The 24,244-nt window shown below is 38.5% G+C and overlaps 1 protein-coding gene and 1 long non-coding RNA gene across 5 annotated transcripts in view; one reads left to right on the forward strand and one right to left on the reverse strand.

The window, feature by feature from the left end:
- Nucleotides 1–15,886, reverse strand: part of ANO5 (anoctamin 5) — a 95,799-nt gene extending 79,913 nt beyond the window's left edge. For 2 of the 4 annotated variants that reach the window (XM_004752152.3, XM_004752151.3), the window contains exons 1-2: nt 15,715–15,886; nt 5,978–6,024 (exon numbers count right to left, since the gene is read on the reverse strand). In XM_004752152.3, coding sequence (XP_004752209.1) covers nt 5,978–6,024; nt 15,715–15,886 — 219 coding nt within the window. Of the gene's footprint in view, nt 1–5,977; nt 6,025–15,119; nt 15,649–15,714 lie in introns of those variants that run through there. The other 2 variants (XM_004752146.3, XM_004752145.3) reach the window with 1 other exon arrangement.
- A 149-nt stretch (nt 15,887–16,035) lies between these two features.
- LOC101677939 overlaps nt 16,036–24,244 on the forward strand; it is a 36,868-nt gene continuing 28,659 nt past the window's right edge. The window contains exons 1-2 of the long non-coding RNA XR_199371.3: nt 16,036–16,541; nt 18,606–18,716. This is a non-coding gene — a long non-coding RNA (uncharacterized LOC101677939). The remainder of the gene's footprint in view (nt 16,542–18,605; nt 18,717–24,244) is intronic.

The raw sequence follows: 24,244 nt of genomic DNA on the forward strand, positions 1-24,244 counted from the left end.
TATTGTTTTATTGATGGTCTTTTTCAGGTAAAAAAGTTCCTCTCTATTTCTAGTTTTCTGAGATTAGATATAGATACAGATACAGATATAGATATAGATAAATATGTGGGTGTATATAAAAAATAAGTGATTTTTCTGAAAAAATTAAATCATCTGATTTTTATTCTTTATCCTTTTTATATAATCAAGTACATCAATTGATTTTTGGAAAATGAATGAGCCTTCCATCAGAATAAACTTCACTTGGTTATGGTATTCTATTCTTTTCATATTCCATTTGCAAAGTATTTTACTAAAGTATTTTACTAAAGATTTTTGTGTCTGTGATCATGAAAAATATTAGTCTGTAGTTTTCTCTCTCTTTTCTTTGGTACTATTTTTGTTTGGTTTAGTACGAGGGTAATGCAAGCCTCTAAAATGAATTAGGAAGTGTTCATTCCTCTTCTACTGTCTGGAAGAGATTGGTGTTAATTATTCTTTAAACATTTGGCAGAATTCTCCAGTGAAGCCATCTGGGCCTAGAGATTTCTGTGGGGGAAGAAGTTCTTAAGTTACTCATTTTATTTCCTTAATAATTGTGGAACTATTCATATTATCAATTTAATATTGAATGGGTTAAGATAGCTTGTGATTTTAAGGAATTAATCCACCTTATTTAAGTTGTCAAATTTATATGTGTAGAATTATTCTTAGTATTCCTTTATTGTAATTTTGATATCTACAAAATCTATAGTGATATGCCTTATTTTATTCCTGATAGTATGTCTATCTCTTCTCTCTCCCTTGCTCGCTCTCTCCTATACTTTTTTGGTAAGTCTTGCTAAATGTCTGTCAATTTTATTATCTTTTCAAAAAAACAGCTTTTCATTTCAATTATTTTCTCTAACATTTTTCAATTTTCAATTCCTTGATTTCTGCTCTTACCTTTGTTATTTCCATGGCTTTGTTTTCTCTGGGTTTGTTTTGCTCTTATTTCTTGAGATGGAAGCTTATTATTGACTTGAGACTTCTCCTTTCTACTAACAAACATTTAGGGCTACATTTTCCCTCTCAGCATTGCTTTGTCTACACCCCTCAAATGTTAGTATATTGTATTTTCACTTTTATTCAGTTGAATGTTGTTTTGTTTTGGTTTTGTTTTTTTCTTGAGACTTTCTTTGTCCTTCAGATTGTTTAGAAGTATGTTGTTTAGTTTCCAATTGTTGGAGCTGTTCCTGTTCTCTCTCTTGCACCAATTACTAGTTTGACTTTATTGTGGTCAGAGAACTAACTCTGCATGGATTGAATTATTTTAAATTTGTTAAGGTTTTTCTATGGCTCACGATATGGTATTTCTTGGCATATATTCCATCAACACTTGAGGTGGATGTGTATTCTGCTGTTAGGTATAATAGTCAATAAATGTCAATTATATCCCATTGGATAACAATCCTCTCCTATTGTTGAGCCCACCTATACCCTTGCTGGTTTCTATTTAGTTTTTTCATCTGTTGTTAAGAAAGAGGTGAGGTCTCCAATTATAATTATAGAGTTGTGTATTACTTCCTTCCATTATATTAGTTTTTGCTTCACATATTGTGATGCTATTATTTGGTGCATACAACTTTTAGCATTGCTATGTTTTATTGTTGAATGGACCCTTTTCATCATTATATAATGTCCCCCTCTGTCCAGTAATTTTCTTTGCTCCAAAGTATACTTTATAGGATATTAATGTAACACCTCTACTTTCTTCTTATTAACATTTGCATATATCTTCAGCCATAACGTATATTTTTAATTCTTATTGTCATGCTTTTTAAGCCACTTTTCAAATCTGTCTTACATTTCATGTAATTATTGACACACATTAGAGATTAATTCTTCCTTTTTATTTTTTGGTTTCTATTTGTTCCCTCCATTTTGTGTTTCTCTGTCTTTTCATGACTTCCTGTGGGTTACTGAAATCTTATTTTATAATTCCACTTTTATTTATTGAAAGTTTTTGTTTTTGTTTTTTTAAAGATTCTGTTTATTTATTTGACAGAGACCACAAGTAGGCAGAGAGGCAGGCAGAGAGAAAGGAGGAAGCAAGCTCCCTGCTGAGTAGAGAGCTTGATGCAGGGCTTGATCCCAGGACCCTGGGATCATGACCTGAGCTGAAGGCAGAGGCTTTAGCCCACTGAGCCACCCAGGTGTCCCTCGAAACAGTTTTTGAGTGTATCTCTTCATATAGTTTTAAAAATGGTTGCTTTTTATATTAAATTATATATACATTACTTATCACAGTCTACAGTATACATGCTTTCTCTCTCAAGTAAGACATAAAATCCTCACCTTTCTTTATATCCCAGACTTTGTTATAATTATCTTCTATATTTCTCTGCATACACTGAGAACCACATCAGATGTTCTTAAAATTTTTACTTCAACTGTCAAACATAAGTTTGATAAGAGGATGAAATCTTATTTTTATTCTTCCTGTTGTTGTTTCTTTCCTCCTCCCTCATGTTACAAAATTCTTTCTATTTTCTGTTGGAGAACTTCCTTTGATCAATCTATTAAGGTAGATGTGCTGGTAAAAATTTGTAAAAAGTTTCCTCAGTCTTCCTTCACTTCCTTCTCTTGAGAATGTCTTGCTCATTTCTAAGGATATTTTCACTGGCTGTAGAATTCTGGATTGGCTTTTTTTTCTTTTTCTTCTTTTTCTTTTCTTTTCCTTCCTTTCTTTCTTTCTTTGTATTTGAAAAAACATGTGTACCAGTTCCTTCAGCCTCATAGTTTCTGATGAGAAATCTACAGCAATTATAATTATCGTTCCCTTGTAGTTAAGACGTTATTTCTCTCTCACTGCCTTCAACTTTTCTTTTTCTTGTATCTAGTTTTGTGAATTGGTGTGAATTTCTTTGGACTTACTTATTTCTGTGGTTCCCTCAGATTCTTGAATTTGCACTTTTAGCTCTTTTGACAAATAAAAATTTCTATTCTATCTCCAGATTCAGTGATTTCTTTTATCATTTCCACTTTGCTGTTGAGGTTTTTTTTTTGTTTGTTTGTTTTGTTTTTATTTCAGTTAATCTATTTTTCAGTTTTAAGCTTTCCATTATGTTCTTCATTATGTTCTTCATTTTTTTTTTTTTTTTTTGCTGAGAATTCTATTTTCTTATTTGTTCAAAGAATGTTCACAAATACTCACTGAAGCATTATCATGTAGCTCTACAATCCTTATCTAAATAATTATAACATCCAGGTCACCTCAGCGTTGTTATCTGTCTTTTCGCATTCAAGCTGCTATCCTTCTGGGTCTTGTATTACATGTGACTTTCCTCTAGAAATCTGGACTTTAGAACTTTTGAGTATTATATTATGAGTAGATTTTATTGAAACCTTTTGTTGTTTTTTTTTTAATATTTTATCTATTTATTTGAGAGACACAATGGGAGGAGAGAGCATGAGGGGGAGAGGTCAGAGGGAGAAGCAGACCCCCGTCAAGTGAGCAGGAAGCCCGATGTGGGACTAGATCCTGGGACTCTAGGATCATGACCTGAACCCAGGCTCCCTAAACCTTATGTTTTATTAAGTCTCCTCTGATACTACTCTGGTGGTATATGATTACTAGCTGATGCAAGTAGAAGTCCAGGTTCCCCACTTAGCCTCTGTGGACATGAAATGGTGGTAAAGGTGGTAGAAGTGTTTCTCATTAATGGTGACTGGTGTTGGGGGTTCAAACTTACCATTAGACCTTCACTGATCCCAATCTGGCTAAAAAGGGCAAGGGTGCCTCCTCCTGTTCCCCACATGGCCTTCACTGTCAGGGAGAGATAATGAGGTAGCTTTTCTCCCACATGATGAAACTACTGGCTCTCCATTGGGCTACCTCTAATACCAACCTGGCAGAAAAGGATTGGGCACTTTATTTCTACTGATGAGAGAGGAAGTCTAGCTGCTTACATGGTCTCCACCGACTTCATGCAGGGGATTATGAGAGATGGACATGTTAACATCCAGTGGGAATGAAAGTCCTGGCTCCTCATTCAGAGTTCTTTGACACAAACTCTAGGAGGATTTGAGGCATCCTGTTATCACCAGACAGGGGTTAAAGCCTAGTCTTCTCACTAAAACCTAGCAAACTAACTTCAGTTAGTTGTCCCTTGGGTCCTGCAGTCACTAGACAGTTTTCTTCTTCTAACTTTCAGAGTTTTCTTGTTTTATATATAATGCCCAGGTTTTTAAAAGTATTTAGCAGAAGGAACAGGAAAATTTTTTTCTATTCCATCTTTCTGGAAGTAAAAGCTACTTTTGAACTGATTAATTTGATAATATACCCATTTAATAATTCCAAACTTTATTATGCAATCTTTAATTATGCTTCAGAGAGATGTTATTTTTATTCCAAAGTACTTTATATGAAAAAAGTTAAATCAAATGTGAAGCCTTAAAAATCTAAGTAAAATTGTTTCAAATGAAGACCCATCCAAGGTTGAAAGCAAGGAAGCAATATCCGTTGCTTTTTAAATATGCAAAGAGATAAGGAACAGAACAAATATGACTTGATGAAATTGTTTTTCTATTATAGAAGTTTAAGTCTAGAGTGTGTGTATGCAAATGAAAGATACACACAGAAGCAAGAAATGAACTCTAATTGAAGTTAACTTCAGCAATGCATATAGAGATCTGTGAAGAGTATATTACTATTATGTCAATATGAACAACATGAAAATGACAATCTATTTATTACCATTTAAATTGGATCAGTAAATCTCATATGATAACTGTTTCTTCAGTCCACTCCAGAGACATACAATATTTTCATGTTATTTTTCACATAGTGACCTTGATTCACTTACTTATTTAATAAATATGTTCCCTGGGTCATATTACATCACTTTAAGTTGTGGAGACTCTGCTTTATGACAGTGGTTTTCAAACTTCAGTAACAATAAAGATCACTTGGGGTGTTATTTTAAATCATGACTCTGTAACATTATCCCCCAGTAATATGATCAGCAGTCTAAGATTGGACCCAGGAGTCTACATTTTAAAGAAAATTTTAATATAATTGTTATCCAGGTGGTCTACAAACTACACTATAAAGGTCACTGAACTAAATGATTTTCATAGTCCCCTTGGTTGCCATGTTCTTTATCTCCCAGCATTTTGGTCACAGGTTTTAAAGGAATCCCAGAACTTCTGTAAATCTTAAGTCAATCAGCTTATTCAGTCCATCTATCCAGTGGGTTTTGTTTTCCAGGGTGCAAATTTCAGTCATTCTTTAAAAACTATCTATTTTTAAGGAACTTTTTTCCTATCTGGCTCAACACCCCAACCCAATTCAAAGAAGTCTATATCTGTGAGTGCTTTTGTGTCAGCTAGAGCCTATCAGAAAGATTATTTTATCTGAAATATCTTTAGAATGCCTATACTCTGTATAGAAGAAATGTGAATTTTTAGTGTATTATTGTGAGTTTATATAAATAAAATAAAACCTTTAGTTAAGTTTTTTTTTACTTTTACAACTTGTATTTAATTTTATTATTATTTTATTTAATATATGTACTTAATTTGAGTTGAGTCATTCAAATGTAGCATGGTCATCAATAAGCACTCTTTACATACCAATAAGGGTAACATAAAAAGCTGTCACATATCCCACCCACATTATACTCTAACAAATATTCTTCTTAAGCCAAATATTCTTCTCTTACACAGCAAAACTCAGAATATCTGAGTTGGTTTCACTGGGAGCCTCAAAACTAATCCAAACTTATATTTGCTCCCTTATCACATCTAGAAAGATTGAATATTAAATCTGCATGAAATATGGAATTTTCTCTCCTTACCAAAATCATGAATAGATCAGAGGACAAAATAATAAGAATGTGGTATGAGTAAATAATAAATTACAAAGACCCAAGTATTCAGATGAAGTACATTTCTAACCTTGTCTTGATTTTCTGTTCTGACTTATAAGAAGCGAATATATATACATTTAACTTACCTCATTCATTCCGAAAACATATTCTGCTTCTAAATTGGATAGTCTTTCTAAATTAAATAAGAAAGGAAAAAAAAATGTTAGAATGACCAACTTATCAGAATAGGTCAAAAGTCTGCATGAGGAGAAAAAAGGAATTCCAAAATTAAACAAAAAACTTGAAAGAAAAAATACCAGAAGGAAGCATCCAAAACCTTCCTGGAGCGAAGTTGTTCAAAATAGCTGTCAGTAGAAGTCAGCACCAAAAACTGTCTATAACCCAGAGGAAAAGTAAACACTGATGTGTTAAGTATAATCTTACCTACTAAGAAATAAAATTAACTCCAATAAATGCAGTTATTAATCTGTAGCCACAAAACTGCAAAGAGGAAAGCATCCAATAGGGATGTTCATCATTACCTCTTAGTTTTCACTGTGTGAGATTTAATATTCTGTCAGCGTGTTTTCCTGGAGTTGAACGAAACTGTGTGCAAGGAAAGCACTGAAGGACACCACCAGTTCTAAACAGGTCAAATGACTTTCCTCATACACATGAGTATCTTTGTGATAGTTATGTGTTAAGTCATTTGGGCTGAAATACATCCTCGAATAAGTTTCTGATGCTAAAAAAAAAATTAAACATAGAAGATTTTCATTCTCTAGTGATTCTACATTGGAGAAACAATGAGAAATACTTTTCAAGTCAAAACCTTCCTATATAAAAACATTTTTTGGAGAAAATCACAATGGGAATGGAATAAGGGGCCATCTACAGTAACTCTAACCTTAGGAAGTGTTCATATATATTCTAAAAATATAGAAAATACAAATCTACCACTTGTATACGTCTTTCTATTTCTTTGTTCTCTTTCTTTTTTTTTGATGTCCTTTCCCCATTTTTTATTGTGTAAAATATAGATAACAAACCTTACTATCCAACCATTTTTAAGTGTACTATTCAAAGGTATTAAATATATTCATAATATTGAGCAACCATCACCACCATCTATCTCCAGAACTCTTACATTTTGTAAAGCCGAAACACAATACCCATTAACAATGACTCCTCATTCTCCTCTCCTCCAGTCCCTGGCAACCACCATTCTATTTTCTGTCTCTACAGTCTTGACTACTCTATGTACCTCATAAAAGTGGAATCATACAGAATTTGTCATTATGTGAGTGGTTTATTTCACCTAGCATAATGTCCTCAAGGTTCATCAATGTTGTAGCATATATCCTTCTTTTGTGAGGCTACATAATATTCTACTGTATGTGTATACCAGATTTTATCTATCCACTCATCTGTTAATGAACACTTGGACTGTTTCCATATCTTAGCTATTATGAATAATGCTGCTATCAACATGGCTGTAAAAATATCCCTTTGAGATCCTCCTTTCAATTATTTTGAGCATATACTGAAAAGTGGAATTGCTGGATGGTATGGCAATTCGATTTTTAATTTTCTGAGGAACTGCCATATTGTTTTCGATAGCAACCATTACACATTCTCACCAACAGTTCATAAGATTCTAATGACTCCACATTCTCATCAAATCCTATTTTTGTTTGTTTGTTTTTTAGATAGTGGCCATTTTAATGGGTTTGAGGTGGTAGCTCACGTTAGTTTTGACTTGCACTTCCCTAATGACTTTGCTATTGAGCATCTTTTCTTTGACTTTGCTATTGAGCATCTTACTGGCCAATTTTATATTTTTATGTATGTGTATCCAAATCCTTTGCCTGTTTTTTAACCATATTTTTTTTTTATTGTTGAGTTACAGGAGCTCCTTATATATTCTGAATTAGATATATGATTTGGAAACATTTTCTCCCATTCTGTGGTTTGCTTTTTTAGACTGTTTTATACTATCTTTTGATGCACAATTTTTTTTCATATTCATGAGGTCATTTTGTCTCTTTTTCTTTTCTTGCATGTGCATTTGGTGTCACATACAAGAAGCCACTGCCAAATCCAACATTACGAACCTTGCTCTCTTTTATTCTAAGAGGTTAATAGTTTTAGGTCTTACATTTAGGTTTGATCCATTTTGAGTTAACTTTTGTATATGGTGGTGGTAAGGGTCCAATTTCATTCTTTTGTTATGTGGGTATCCAAATTTCCAGCACCATCTGATGAAAAAACTGTCCTTTCCCCAGAAGTCACTTGACCATATATGTGGGAGTTTATTTCTGGGCTTTCTATTCCATTCCATTGGTCTATGTCTGTTTCCATGCCAGTTCCACACTGTTTTTATTACTGTAGCTCTATGGTAAGTTTATAAATCAAGAAGTGTGAATCTTCCAGGTTTATTCTTTTGGTTTTCCTTTTTTTAAAAGATTTTATTTATTTATTTGACAGACAGAGATCACAGGTAGGCAGAGAGACAGGCAGAGAGGGGGAAGCAGTCTCCCTGCTAAGCAGAGATGTGGGGCTCGATCCCAGGACCCTGGGATCATGACTGGAGCCAAAGGCAGAGGCCTTAACCCACTGAGCCACCCAGGCACCCCTTATTCTTCTGTTTTAAGATTGATTGTCTATTTAGTATACATTGAGAGTTCATATGAATATTAGGGATGTATCTTTCTATTTCTGCAAAAAAATCATTGGAATTTAAGAGGGACTGCATTGAATCTATACATCACTCTGGTTAGTACTGACATCTCATTAAGTCTTTCAATCTATGAACATGAGGTTGTTTGCATTTTTAGAAAATTTTTTCAGCAGTGTTTTGTAGTTTTATTTATATAAGTCTTTCAGTCTCTGGTTAATTCTTAAATATCTTGTTCTTTTTTTTAAGTTTTCATTTTAATTTCAGCTAGTTAACATATAGTGTTATATTAGTTTCAGGTATACAATATAAAATTTCAACAGTTCCATACATCTTCCAGTGTTCATCACAAGTGCACTCCTGGATTAAAGACCTAAATGTCAGACCTGAAACCCAAATATCCTGGAAGGCAGTAACTTTTTTGACATTAGCTGTAGCAACCTTTTTGTAGATATGTCTCTTATTCTATAAGTAGAATTGTTTTCCCAATTTCCTTTTCAGATTGTTCTTTGTTAGTGTACAAAAATGCAACTTTTTTGTGTAGTGACTTTGTATTCTACTTTTATGAATGCATTTATAGGCTCTAAGAGATTTGGGGGTTACTTTTTTAGGGTTTTCTATATATAAGATCATATCATCTGTGAATAGAGAGAATTTTAATTGTTCTTTTCCAATGTAGATGCCTTTTATTTCTTTTTCTTGCCCAAGTAGTTCCAGAACTTCCAGTACTATTTTTAATAGAACAGGTAAAAGAGGAAATCCTTAGTAAATAACAACAGACATAACTCACATAAACAAAAGCTCTTTGAGGTTCCTAATAATTGTTTAAATTATGAAGAGAGATCTGAGATCAAAAAGTTTGAGATGTGCTATCTTAAGTATAAACTCAAAGAAATAGAGGCATTATGGGAATGTACAAGAATATCCATAAAAGTATTGCTGGGAATAACTAGGAAACTAAAATCATCTCAAATATCCAGAAATAGTGAAGTGGAAAATACAAGTGATATTATAGCCAATAATATATATAATAATACTAGGTATTGTATCTAGTAACAAAATTGAATGAATTTCAATTATATGCAAAAAGATTGATAAATCTCCAAAAAATATTATTTAGCAAAAAAAAGGGGGGGGGCAGAAACTTTAATATTTCACTTACATAAAGTTAATTATACAAAACCCAAGTATGTTACTTAAGGATGAATACTTAAATGCAGATATTGTTTAGAGACAATTCTCTGTGGGTCTCTCACGTTTCTATGTATCTTGCAAGTGAGACACTGACTGCCCTCTGTTCTGGATTATCTTTTCAAGGATCTTGGTTGAGTGAATACCTTGGAAGATACAGCATCTCCTTCTGTAGCAAAGGGCAGGTTTGCTTGCATCTGGGACTACTGCAGTAGGGTCTTCCTCCAGAGCAAACAGAAGGCAAAATTATTGACTAGTACAAAAGACTCAAGTTCCTTAACTTGAGACGACTCTCCTGTATTACAACTCACCACATATGCAAGTATTTTCTGGGTCTCTTTGAGTTAATTTTTGGCAACTTAGGCCCAAGAAATGGGAAGAAAATCCTGCTACTTGGGCTACTGTGAATGCTGTGGGTAATAAACTGTCCTTTGTCTCTGATCCATGTGTCTTGTATCTTCTACCAGTATCCATGAAACTGTAGTGGGATATTCTGTTAATTTCCAGCTACAGTAAAATCTCAGACCTTTAACAGTTCTCAATATTGGATCATTAACATAACAATGATAATAATAGGATAATGGCTAACATGTGTCGATTCTCCATTGTTAAGAAGTTTCAGTTCTGCAGAGGAAGCCGACCAAAACTTGAGATAAATGCTATAAACAGAGCTGGGCAGGGGAGTTGTTTAGATATGAGAAATTCAAAAAAATCTCTCTGAGGCAGGAACATATACACTGAGATTTGAAAGTTGAGCACATATCGCTTCTCATCCTTATGGCTAAGATCAAGTGTGAAAGTTGAGCACATTCAAGCCGTATGAGAACACATAAAGTCTGGAAGGCAGGAATGGTTTTGACGTGTTCAAAGAAGTGAAGGTCAGGCTGGAGATGAGGAGGTGAGGTAGAGGGGCAGGACAGAACAGAGAGGCACAGAGTTGGGGACAGTTTGTGGAAGACTCTGTATATCTGGATTTTTTTTTTTCTAAGTAAAATAGCCACAAAAGAGTTTTTTGTTGTTGTTTTTAAGTAGACTCCAAGCTCAGGGTAGAGCTCAATGCAGGGGCTTCAACTCATGACCCTGAGATCAAGACCTGGGCTGAGATCAAGAGTCTGATGCTGAACCAACGGAACCACCAGGTTTCCCCACAAAAAAGCTTTTAAGTCGTATTTATTTTTACACTGTATGGAACGCACAGGTCCCTCAGTGAAGAATGGGTTAAAAAGAAGGCACAGGGATGGAGCAAAGAGACAAATTAGGAGTTGCTGCAGTAAACCCGCAAACCAAGAAGAAGGTGTGGCTGTCTGTGCTGCCGTGGGGGCAAGTGTGTGTGAAAACACATCAATGACTCACAGATACTTATGTAAACATTTGAAATAAACTGCGGTCAAATTTCAGATGTACAAGTTGAGGACTCTCCTAGGCTTGAGCAATTTGAGAAGATTCTATTTAATAAAATGGGTAAGATTGTTAGCGGTGGGCAAATACAGGAGAGGCTGCCCCTGGCTGCCCAGAAGTATCCTTTCTCCACCTTCCTCTTCACTAATAAAATGCTAATTATGGTGAAGCAATGTGCTCTAGCAAAACCAAAAACAAAACAAAACACACATATCCCAGCCTTCCTTGCAACTTATATGCATAAATTGAAAGCCTCCAAGTATCATATACATGGGATTAATGTCCACCTCATCCCGTCTGTGCAAGCATTAAATGAGAAAATGCATGTGAAGTGTTTCATGCAGCTATGAGGGTGCAGAGGTCAATGAATCTAAGCTATTTTTGTTGATATTGTTACTATTATTAGGATATATTCTGTTACTGGTTTTCAAATCTTAAATTGGTTGAGATAAATTTGAGACTGTCAGAATAAAGACGAAAGAATTTCCTTGGTATTCAGATTTTTTTTTGTTGCAGGGTCTGCTATTAAAAAGTTAATAGCAAAAGCAATAGCAAAGCACAAAAACTAAACTGTGGCTATAGCTATATCATTTAACTTTTCCAAGTGCAGGCTTTCTCATCTAAAAGATTAAAAGTATAAATAAAAATTATTTAAAAGATATAAAACATGGTCCAGCACCATCACCAAAATGTTTTACCCATGAGTACTATCTAGATGTAGAGGTCAAAATTACCCAATATGGTGACCACCCTTCACTGGATTTTTGAATGAGAAAAAAACCAATCGAGCAAACTCTTATAATAAGTACACAAAAAATAAAATTCCAAGGAATACATGCTTTGTCTTTGAATTCTGACTTAGGAGAGGCTTTTATTTTCTTGAGAACACAGAGAGTCATTATGCACAAGAATTGTTCAGAATACAGAGGGAAGAAGTGCAAGCCTTAAACTAGGATTATAGAGTATTTTAGAATTCTGTTTTTTAGAAGAGAGAGTTGAAAAACTGTAAGCACTAACCCTTCCTTCTCCTTAGCATTTTTGCTCCATTTAACATAAAACAACTAATTGAAACACATTTTCAAGTTGCTATCTGAGCTGGATGCAGTGTGTTTATTTGAGAATGTGGAAACGGGAGAACACAGCTCCTCCAGGTTATTTCCTACCCCTACTAATTCTCTTACCCATTTCCCTTTCAACTTGCTTTTTTCCTTAGAACTAACAACTCACTTCTTCCTTAACTAACTACTGCTCATTTTACACACTGTATACTTCCTGACATTCTCCTTTCAGTGCTGGCCTGAAACCTCCTCTTCTGTCCCCTGTGTTTGTCTCCCCCCACCCCCCACCAATGGTGCCCTCTCTGGGTACCCAGCCCAATTACATCACCCTTTGTGAGAGGGCAAGCCCCCAGAGCCAGGTGGGACACACTTTGTAAACTCTCCCCTTTTTTGAAAAGCAGAAAGATTAGGAAAAAACAGATATATTTCCTCACACACTGCTCTCTCTCACACATAGTGCACACTAGCTCTGTCTCTCTGACACACACATGCACAATCAGATGCACGCACATGCCAGAGATGCAAACTGTCACACTCACTCACAAAGTATGAAGTTGTCATAATTACACATAATCACCAAAACTTTGTCAAAACAAACATATCTGAGGCAGGATGTGAAGCCAACAACTCTCAAGTCAGCCTCTTGTCATTCCTCCGGCATCCTCTAAAATCAGTAGAAATAATTACACTCTTCCTATGGGCTTGAAACCAGAGATATAAAAGGTTTAACATCAAATGCTATGGAGAATCAAAAAATATGAGCAAAAGTAAAGCCAACCCAAAGACTGGGCTTTGAGTTTTCTCTGAAAGCACATTGCTAAGAATACACACTCCAACAAACCCTGAGCCCAAAAATAGCCCTTGTATTTACCAAATAATCTTCTCAGTTTACACCTCTTCCAGCAGCATAAAACAAAATGCATACACTCAAATATTCACAGTCCTTAAGGAGGGGTGGCTTGGCTAAATACAATGCTTAAAGCAGTTGTAAAGATTCAAGCAACTTTACATTCAACTTTACTTGTGTCTTTTCTAATGTTAAACCCTTAAAACTGCCTTTTGCCATGTTGAATGTGTCATAAATTAACTAAAGAATGAATATTTCAAATCACAACTTCCTTACAATGTCAAGCAGTCAATAGTTCAATTTCAGCAACACTGACATTTTACCAGCAGTATTTGTTTAGGAACTATTTAAACATTGTTACACTTGGGGTGCCTGGGTGGCAAGGTTGTTTAAGTGACCAACTTTTGGTTTCCAGTCAGGTCATAATCTCAGGGTCCTGAGATTGAGCCCTGAATCAGGCTCAATGCTCAGTGCAGAGTTTGAGGTTCTCTCTCCCTCTCCTCTGCCCCTCTCACTCGTTCTCTCTCTCTCACAAAAGTAAATAAATAAATCATTAAAAAGTACACACACACACACACACACACATACACATATATATTTACTCATTGCCTTTACAATTCAGTTTAAGAATTATTAGATAGTGGGAAAACAGCTAACTGGATAAGATTGATTGCTTATGTATTCAATTTTGAAGAAAATAAACAAAGAAATGTAACAAATCCTAGAAACACCCCATTAACTATTATGTCTAAAAGGTAAAATGTTAGCATTCTGTCTCTAGGAAAAAACGTGTATTCATGCAAAAACTTGTCCACGAATCTCAGAGCAGCATTATCTGTGCTGATGGGAAAAAAAGGTACAACCCAATTTTCCACCAACTGATGACTAGATAAAATGGTATGTCTATAATGATGGAGTAGTACATCGCAATAAAAAGGAAGGAGGCAAATTACAACACGGATGAACTTCAGAAACATTATGGTAAGAGACAGAAAACAGTTACAAAAGACCACCCATTCTAAGAGTCTGTTTTTTAGGAAGTGTCCGGAATAGGTACATCTGGACAGTAAATAGATTAATAACTGCTTAGAACTAAGTGTAGGAAATAGGGGGATGGGGAGTGACAGCTAAGGTTTCCATTGGCTAAGGTTTCTATTTGAGGAGACGATTGCAAAACCGTAAATACACTAAAAAGCACCGATTGTACACTTTAAATAGATGACTTACGGTATCTAAATTACATCTCAATAAAACTTAAGAAAAGAGAGGGCTCAATAATGCATTGTATTTCTTGGTGACTCTGGAGACTCAATTAAGGCCTACTAGAATGTTTTATCACTTAAAAAAAAACTGTTTCCATGTTCAGTTCTAATACCAAACAAGACATGAAAACAGAGTGTCTCCGAGGCAAGTGTCATTGAGAGTCCTGGAGATAGCCCCCAAAACATACGTGCATTCTTAGGCATATGTGTGTACTGAAAAAGAGCCACAGAACATAGGTCTGTGCAACGGCCTTAGCAAACAATGAACATATATTTCTCAACGGAACTGAAGATTCAGTGAAAGCCAGTAAAACAGCAGCGTTTCCAGGTGCACAAGAATCTCAAGCCCATGGACCGCAGGGTCTGCCCCTCGCGTAATTACTGAGGATCTCCCAGCTTGATCAGTAATTGGCAAGTGAAGGGAGGCAGAAGAACTCAAGGGCTAGCTCCGTACACCGGAGACCGCTGTCATACATCCAAAGCCTCGGCCCCGCGTGGGAGTCTGAGGCCCGAGCGCCGCAGCTCCCGCGGCGAACGCGCTCGCCTCGCCGCCCGCATTATTCCACCGCCCGGCGGCGCACACTGGAGCAGCACCGCGGTCTCGGAACCGCCGGGGTCACAGGACGCAGGTCCCAGGCTGGCGCGAGCGGCAGGGGAAATCACGGTGGGCTGACACCCAGCCACCCGCCGGGGTTAGGGACTGTGCGTCTTGCAGCCGCTGTCTCGCGCAGGGCACGCCGCCCGAGAGAACGTCCCCGGGATCCAGGCCGCAGGGCCGCCAACGTCCCCCGGGGTCCCCGCGCGCCCAGCCCGCCCCCCCCCCGTCCCCGCGCCACTGAGTCCGCCGGCTCCTACCTTCCTCCTGCACCATCTCCAGGACGTCTGGATCGCCCATCTTTGCCAGCTCGTTAATGACACTGACCGAGTGGCGGCAGATGGACCACTGCGACTGGAGATGAGGTCTGGGGTAGAGGCTGAATCGAACCGTGGCCCGCTGGCTTTGCTGCCCCGACACCCAGTTGCCCAAGTTTTCGGCAGTCTTCACTTTGAGGACCTCCCTCGGCTCGGTCCCCACCAGCGTCGGGTTCTTCAGCCAGTTGGGCTTTTTCTCCAGCTGGTACTTACTACGGAACGGCTTCGCGCCCTTGGCCCTGCGCTTCACCTCCCTCTCCCGGTAGCGCTCCTGGGTGCCCTCCCAGTACCGCTCCCGGAGCTTCCGGGGCCCCGGGACGCCCAGGCTCCACAACTCCTCCCGTGGGCTGCTGATACTCACGGCCACCCGGGACTGCCCCTCGGCTTCCACCGAGTCACTTTCGCCCCGCCCCTCTCCGCAGCTCTCTCCCTCCCGCCCCGCCGTCGCCCCTCCCCCGGGGGCCGCCCTCTCCCCGCCCCTCGCCTCGGAGGGCTCCCACCCCGCCCGCCCTTCTCTGCTCCCGCCGCCCAAGCCCACCGGCCTCGGCTCCTTCGCTTCCTCCGGGTCCGTCGTCTCCGGGACCTCCGGGGGCTCCGCCGCCTCGCAGCTCTCTTGGCCGCTCAGCCCCATCAACAGGTCGCGCTGGTCCCCTTCTACCCGGTTGGCCCACACCCAAGACTGCTGTCCCTCCTCGGCTGCCTCCTCCCATCTCTCCGAACCCTCCTCCTCCTCCGGTCTCCGCCGACCGGCCGGGTCCTCCTCGTCCATCTGCCCAGCCCTCCGCCTTCCGCGGGTGGCCCTCGGAGGGAACCCCCCCTCCCAGTTGAGGAGTTATTTTTTGTCGGGGGAGGAAAAGCCCCCTTCCTTTAAGGGGGCTCCTGCCTTAAGCACGGCGCGTGGGCGGGTCTCCGTAGCCTGCAGCCCCTCCCTCCCCGCCTCTGCCACCTGTCGCGCGACTCTTCAATTTTCTCCCTTGGGCCTCTTTCCTGGGCCTAAACCAATCTCTCTAATATAGTTGAGGACGAGTGCAGACGTGTTTTATTATTGTTGTTGTTTTACCTGAGTTCGAATTCAGCCAATGCCCCTTACAAGTTGGACGGCATTGGGCGCGCTTCTAGAAGCCTCATTTCGGTGAAAATAAGAACAGCAGCACTCACCTCCTAGAGTGCTGTGAGGAGTATAGAGCGGTAGTGCAATGTGCTAACACTGAGCTGCTCTCAGAACTCAGCCACAGGACATGGAGCCCTGCTCCACCTCCACCTCACTGCCTTGAGCGGAGGAAATGGTCCCCCTCTTCACAGCCTCCTCTGAACTGGTTCTGTGTGGCTGAGACCCTATCAACTGCCAGCTCCCCATACTTGGAGGTAAGAATCACGGTTTAAGGAGGGGAACTGGAGGAGTGCCGGGGAACTGAGGGGGCGGCAGTGGTCTGAGCGGAAAGCCTTGACGATGTTGAAAAGGGAGTGACGGAATTTGGGGCAGGGATGGGGTGATTTAAGAATGAGGAGGAGGAAGGGCGCCTGGGTGGCTCAGTAGGTTAAGCCTCTATTTCCGTGGTGGTCCTGGGATTAAGCCACGTGGGCTCCCTGCTCAGTGTGGAGGCTGCTTCTTTTTCACACGCTCCCTCTGTGCTCTGTCTCTCTAATAATAAATAAAATCTTACACCACACACACACACACACACACACACACACAACACCTCTAAAAAAAGAATAAGGAGGAAAGTCAAAGATGACCAGGGAAAATCTGGCCTTTCTTCATTTTCAAGCTATTCTTTTTTTTTTTTTTTCTATTGACATTTTGGAACTGAGAATTACCATTTACAGGTGAGGAAACAGGTCTAGAAAGAAATGTTTTAGTGTAGGTCTTGGTTAACTGTGGAACTGAAAATCTTTTTTCTTTCTTTTTTTCTTTTCTTTTTTTTTGTCTCCTTTTCTTCTCTCTTCTTTCATTTTCTTTTTCTTTCTTCTTTCCTTCCTCTAATCCTTTCTTTCCTTTTCTATACCATGCTGTGAGTTCCCTATTTAAACTTTTAGGAATGACATCCGTTCTGGTCAAGTGAATTGAGACTAGAGGCAATTCCTTACTGGATGCATTTTGGAATTGTGTTTGAAATACGAATGTACATAGGTTAAGCAATAATCTTAAATGTGACCATAATAAATCACTAGTTATGATATGAGTGTTTAGTTTTTGCCCCTTGATTATTGATCACTCTTTGATTCCAATAAGATGTGGAACAACGTGATATATTTCTTGTTCTTCCTGTATACCAGTCCTCTGCTGGGTTCTGTGGATATGTGATTAAGCAGATGACAATAGTCTTTGTTTTACATAGATTAACTAAAAACAAGTGCAATAAAGTTATTTTTATAATTTTATAAAATTATGTTTTATATTTCTTGATTGTCTACTATATTTGAAGTGACACCTATGAGAAGACATTTCATATTGATGATTTTGCCCAAAAGTAATTGGACTTTTTGATGGTGTATTTGCTGATGTTTTATCAGTTTCTTGTAAACTTTGTTAAAATTGGAAGGCTCCTTTTGTTCCTTTGATAAAGGACTTTATCTTACCCACAATTCTTTTAGCTCTTGGAAATTTTCTCTGTACCTTTAACTCTGCAATACTTTATGTTGCTTATCCATTTGTAATTTTAGGATCTGTCCATTTCCTCCATTGCTATATCCTACATCTTGTAACAGAATCATCAACCACACATTCCCAGAATTTTGTTCTGAATAATGAATACATGTTCTTTTAATGTAATTGAACACACAGATAAGTATGGGATTGGGGTAAAAAATTGTCTTTAAGAAAAAAAAAGTGTCCTTTTTAGCCCTCTAGATGAATTCTGCGTTTGTTTCAAGATTATTTGGTTTTTGTTTCAGTGTTACTACAATCATCAGGTAGTGCTATTTAAAAAAAAAAAATTGCCTTTTGTTGATGAGGATTAAGGAATGTACTTATTGTGATGGTTAAAATGAAAACTTAGGAGTGCCTGGCTTGTTCAGTCAGTAGAGCAGGTGACTCAGGATCTCAGGATCATGAGTTCAAGCCCCACACTAGATGTGGAGGTCACTAAAAATAAAAAATAAAAATAAATAAATAACTTGAAAAAATATTTGCTTTTGTTTCTTAAACTAAGGGTGGTATGTAAAAGTATTTAAATAATAATAGAAGCACAGCTGTAAAGATATATATATATATATATATATATATATATATATGGCAATACTTTAAAAATTAAACTGTTCACTGACAGATCAAAAGAATTATTTGCCAACTGACTAGTGAAAGTATGAATTTGCTATTGGAAAGACACTTCAGGGGTGTCAGTATATAATATGTGAAAGCCTGAGGTGTATGGAAGTGAAATGTATACACTTGAGCAACACTTACATATGAGTAATTTTTTATTCTAGCAACTTGATTGAAGAGCTGGATTTAACTCTGAAGAGGACAAGTTCATGAGCTAGACTTTGGAGACCAGAAAAGGCCTTGGGAAGTTATCTGATGAATTCTCCATTCTCCTGGTATTTAAAGAAAGAATGTGGCACCTCCAGTCCATGTTCTAGATCAGTCTTTCTCGATTTCTCTACATATCATACTTTACTTCCTAGACTAAGTTTTCTTCTTTTGGGCTATTAGGCATTTATTATTTTTTAACTCCTAAAAATTTCATTCATTCTATGTTTCGTTGACCCTCAAACAATACAGGGGTTAGGGGAATCAACCCTCCTGCAGTCAGAAATCTGCATATAACTTTTGATTCCCCCAAAACTTAACCATCAATAGCCTACTGATGATCAGAAACCTTAACAAGGACATAAACAATTAACACATATTTTTTATGTTATATGTATTACATACTGTGTTCTTATAATAAAGTAAGAAAATGTTAAAATCATAAGGAAGAGAAAGTGGATTTACTGTTTTTATCAAAAATGACCATGTATAAGTGGATCAAACCTATGGGGCTCAAGGATCAACTATTTTTTTTTAAATTATGTATTGTTAGTCAGCATACGGTACATCATTAGTTTCTGATATAGTGTTCCATGATTCATTGTTTGTGTATAACGCCCAGTGCTCCATGCAATACGTGTGCTCCTTAATACCCGACCGTGGGCTAAGCTATCCCCTAGGCCCCTCCCTTCTAAAACCCTCAGTTTGATTCCCAGAGTACATAGTCTGTCATGGTTCATCTCCCCCTCTGATTCCCGCCCCCCTTCATTTTCCCCTTCCTTTTGCTAATGTCAACTATGTTTTTAATATCACTACAATCCTCATAAAAGAGCATGCTCTAAAGTATGGAGTTTTGACTCAGGAATCAAAAGACCTACATCCTATCCTTGTCTCTGTTCCTTAATAAGCAGAACAGCACAATGACCTTGAACTGATGACTTTGCTTCTATGAGCCACAGGTTCCCCCCGCATCTGTCAATATTAAAGCTCTTACCTGTTCTGCCCATCTCCCAAAGTTGTTGTGAAGTCAAACAAATGACATGCCTGAAAGGCATTTAGAAAACAAACCTGAGAAAGTTTTATTGACTGACACAAATAAAGTTACAGATTTGCCAGTCAGTAGGGGCACTGGTCCTGAATGTTGCTTTCCCCCACAAAATGCTGCTTGAACCATCTCCCCAGAATTTCCAGGCACTTTCTGATTCCATAAAGATTCCTCACTCACTACTCCCTGATTTCAGAGGGTCTGCGTCTCTGTAGTTGCAAAACTTATTTCTTCAAATCTTGGCTTTTTTTTTTCTTTAAGGTCCAGGACTTTTATAATGAGCCCTAGTCCTATGTATTAGCACCTTTATCACAGTCTATCATCTTGAATTCTTCCCTCCTAAAAAAATCTCACTTCACGAGCTGACTTCTAGAACCATTGTAGTTATCAAAATAATTTAATACTTAGCCCTCGTGCACATGCTTGTAAATGCCTAGAATGCCATGTCAGCCCTGCCTTGTTACTAGGAAAATGGTATTGGTTCCCAGACTAAAGAGACCATGGGGAAGGGTCTCAGCAGACTATAAGGAACAAAGGTGTCTTATCCTCTCCCATGCCGGCTTGGGACAGCAACTGAGTTAGAAAGGACACTGCAACGCTTGCAATCCGCCAATGGCTGTCTATTACACATAAGGGAAAATGTGAATGCCTTTCTTGTCAGTAGGATTGCAAAGCTCTATTTCCATGATCTCGGCCTGGCTACATCTCTGTTATGATTTCCCACTTCTCCCATCACACTCCTATCACACTCCAGCCAAGACAGCCATGTCTTATTGCTGTTCCTTAAAACAATGAGCACTTATTCATTACTTCCCCAAGCACTTTGCACTTGCTCTTCTCCCATAAAGATCTTCACTCAGATCTTTTACTCTTACATCATTCAGTTTCTATGCAGATGTCACTTCCTTGGAAAGAACTTTGCCAAGCATCCTAAGGCAACAACCTCACACAACTATATTCTTACCCTTTGTTATTTTTCTTCATAGCAGGTCTCTCCTCCTAACTCTGTATTTATTTGCTCATGCAGATTTACTTGTGTATAAGCTCTGTGGAGGCTGAGGTTTTGTGGTTGTTTCTGTGGCACTTAGAATGCTGCCTGACTCAGAAAGGCCCTCAATAAATATTTCTTGAATGAACGATATGGCCAAGGTTTATCATCAAATGTCCTATTCTTTTAGTTTAGCCAGCAGCTGACTCCCCCAATGCCCCATGCTTTCTAGCAGCTGGGCAAGTAATCTTATTACACACTCGGAGTGGCTGGTGACTTTAAAAATGTCAAGTGCCATTCTTAGAAATGATTTCTAAGTCTGAGAAATCTATAAAATTTACCCAAAGAAACTACTAGAATTAGCACAAATACCCAGAGTAAATCAGGACTTCATCTCACCATCTGAGCACCAATCTCTTGGCTTCTCTTTGGACCCAGATGCTGGATCTTTGGCAAACAGTGGTAGCAAATACCAAGAACAGGCGAGTTGACCCATCTGTGCTGTAGTGCTACTGTCTTCCTGTACTGATATGTGTCCTTTACTATAAAATAATCACATTCTTTTCCTTAAATGGCAGATGTTTTGTATTGTTATTTTTCTTTGGCATACACATAAATAGGGGATAAAAATTTAAAATAATCCATGTGGCCTACACTGGCTGCATCAAAGAAGAATTGGCATCTTGGGCATTGAGTGGATTTGCACCTATTACTATATTTCTCTTCCATCTTCCACAGATAAGCTTTTCCATCAATGAGTCTGTACTCACTAACCCTACTATTTTCCTTACCATCACATCTTTTACTGAACCTTATTATGCTCCTGAAAGGTTTTCATGCCACCCTTAGAGGGTATCCTTCCTTGCTCTGTGTCAGTCATTATATGCAGTTCCTCATTCCAAATCCCCCCCATGGTTCTCAAGACCTATGCCATTCTGAGTCCCTGTAAATCTCACTCTCCCACTCCTAAAGCGCACATTAAAGCCGGACTCTTCTGGATCAGGAAGACCTGTCTCAAGTTTGACTCCTCCCTCTGCTACCTAGTGGCTGCATAACCTTGAGCTCATGAGTTTACCTCTCTAAATCTTAATTCCCGCATCTATATCATAAAAACAATTAGGAAAATTAAATAGTAATGCCAAGTCCTTGGCACATAGGAGATATTAAATAAATGTGAGTTTTCACCTTCCTTTTGTAAACACTCAATGATTTCCTTGGCTCTTTCATCTTCTCTCGGCAAAAGGTCCCTTTTATTCACATTTACTATTTTCCCCATCAACTATCCTTCTTTAAGGCTCTCTCTCAAATATATGGGTCCACATTTATTTCCCATTGAAAATTTGTAAGTTCCAGGGGAGTCTGGGTGGGTCAGTCTTTTGAGCATCTGAATCTTGATTTTGGCTTAGGTCGTGATCTCAGAGTCATGGGATTGAGCCCCACGATGGCTCTGTGCTCTGTGTGAAGTCTGCTTGTCCCTCTCCCTCTGCTCCTTTCCCTGCTCATGCTTACACATGCTCTCTCTCTCTTTCTCAAATAAATAAATCAATTATTAAAAAAGAAAGAAAATTTCTAAGTTCCTTGGAAAATTTTTGTCACCTGTGTGTTCTAATATTACCTTTATGTGAACAAATCAGTCTTCCTTCAAGCTAGTTCTGCTCCCACTCTCCTACTTATTTCAAAGTTATCAGGGTTATCTCAAGCTAGTGGTACTAATTATAATAGCTACGATTACTCATATATGTACTAAATAATGTGCTTTGCATATATTACTACATTGAATTTGCATGATGATATGAATAGGTACTTATTATAGACACCTTTCATGTGTGCTGAGCATCTTAGTTCGTCCTATCTTTTATTTTTTGTTAAGATATAATTTATTTTATCATTTATTTATTTGTAAGAGGAAAGCAGCAGTTGGAGAAAAAGGCTCCCCTCAGCGGGGAGCCCAACGTGGGGTTCCATCCCAGGACCCTGGGATCATGACCTAAGCTGAAGGCAGTCACCTAACTGACTGAGCTACCCAGGCATCCCTCACCCCCCCCGTTTTTTTTTTTAATCACTTTATTGGGGCATAATTTATAAAAATTATGATTATATTAATAGTTAAATTCACCAATTAAAGTGTGTAATTAGATAAGTTTTGTGATATGTATGTCATCACAACATTTACTACATAGACTATTTCCCAAAACTATTCTGTGCATTTGTAGTCAGTTCCCTTGTCCCATCCTGTGGCCCCTGGCGGTCACTGATATTCTTTCTGTCACCAGCACTGGAGTTCTCCTTTCCATTCCGGTTTTTACTATGGCAGTTACTTATCCACATGTAAAATTGGAAAGGATCTTGCCTGAACTCCACTGAGAATCTCATGCATTCTTCCCTAGGGTTTCTCTACTACCATGAAGTGGGGTTCCTAAGTGTGTCTGTGCTGCTGCTCTGACACATGTGCAAACCTTTAAGAGGAAGGAAGTTAGCTGTGGCACCTGGGTAGCTCAGCTGGTTAAGTGTCTGCCTTTGGCTTGGGTCATGATCCAGGGGTCCTGGAATCTAGCCCTGTATCAAGCATCACAGAGCTCCCTGCTCAGCGGGGAGTCTGCTGCTCCCTCTCACTCTGCCCCTCCCCCACTCATACATGCACTCTTTCTCTCTCTTACTCACTGTGTCTCTCAAATAAATGAATAAAATCCTTAAAAAACAAACAAAACAAAACAAACAAACAAAAACAGGGAATTTGCCAGAATATGGTCAACTCTGACTAGTAGGGGTTATTGCCATTCTTTGGTGGGGCATTTCTGAAGTATATTTAATGCAGCTTTTGAAGGGTATACCAGAGGGACCATCCCCCATTTGCCCTTCAATCATCTTTTTCTTCCTTCCCTGTGTGACTTTTTTCAGCATTCCCTTCCTCCACACTCCGCTTCCTTAGAATCTCTACCCAAAATAATCTTTCTGAACACAAGTCATATGTCAGGCTATTAGAGAAAACCCATGTTAAGATAGAATGACTTTTGTATCCCTATTTTTTAAAGGCATTTAGGAAACTAAATGCCTAAATTAACCACCTAGAATTGCATGGCTATTTTTTTAAATTTGATTAACATATAATGTATTATTTGCTCCAGGGGAACAGGTCTGTGAATCATCAGTCTTACACAATTCACAGCACTCACCATAGCACATAGCCTCCCAATCCCCACAATCCAGCCACCCATCCCTCCCCCCTCACCCACCAGCAACCCTCAGTTTGTTTCCTGAGATTAAGAGTCTCTTATGGTTGTCTTTCTCCCCAGTCCATCTTTTTCACTTTTTTTCCCTCCCTTCCCCGCAAAGCCCCCTGCCCTGCCTCTCAGATTCCTCATATCAGAGATGCCATATGACAATTGTCTTTCTCTAACTGACATATTTTGCTTAGCATAATACCCTCCAGTTCCAGCCACATCATTGCAAATGGTAAGATTTCATTTCTGTTGATGGCTGCATAGTGTCCCATTGTATATATATACCACATCTTCTTTATCCATTCATCTGTTGATGGACATCTAGGTTCTTTCCATAGTTTG

This window comes from Mustela putorius, unplaced genomic scaffold, assembly GCF_011764305.1.
Source record: "Mustela putorius furo isolate JIRA1106 unplaced genomic scaffold, ASM1176430v1.1 tig00003859_pilon_pilon_pilon, whole genome shotgun sequence".
In the NCBI taxonomy this organism is placed as follows: Eukaryota; Metazoa; Chordata; class Mammalia; order Carnivora; family Mustelidae; genus Mustela; species Mustela putorius.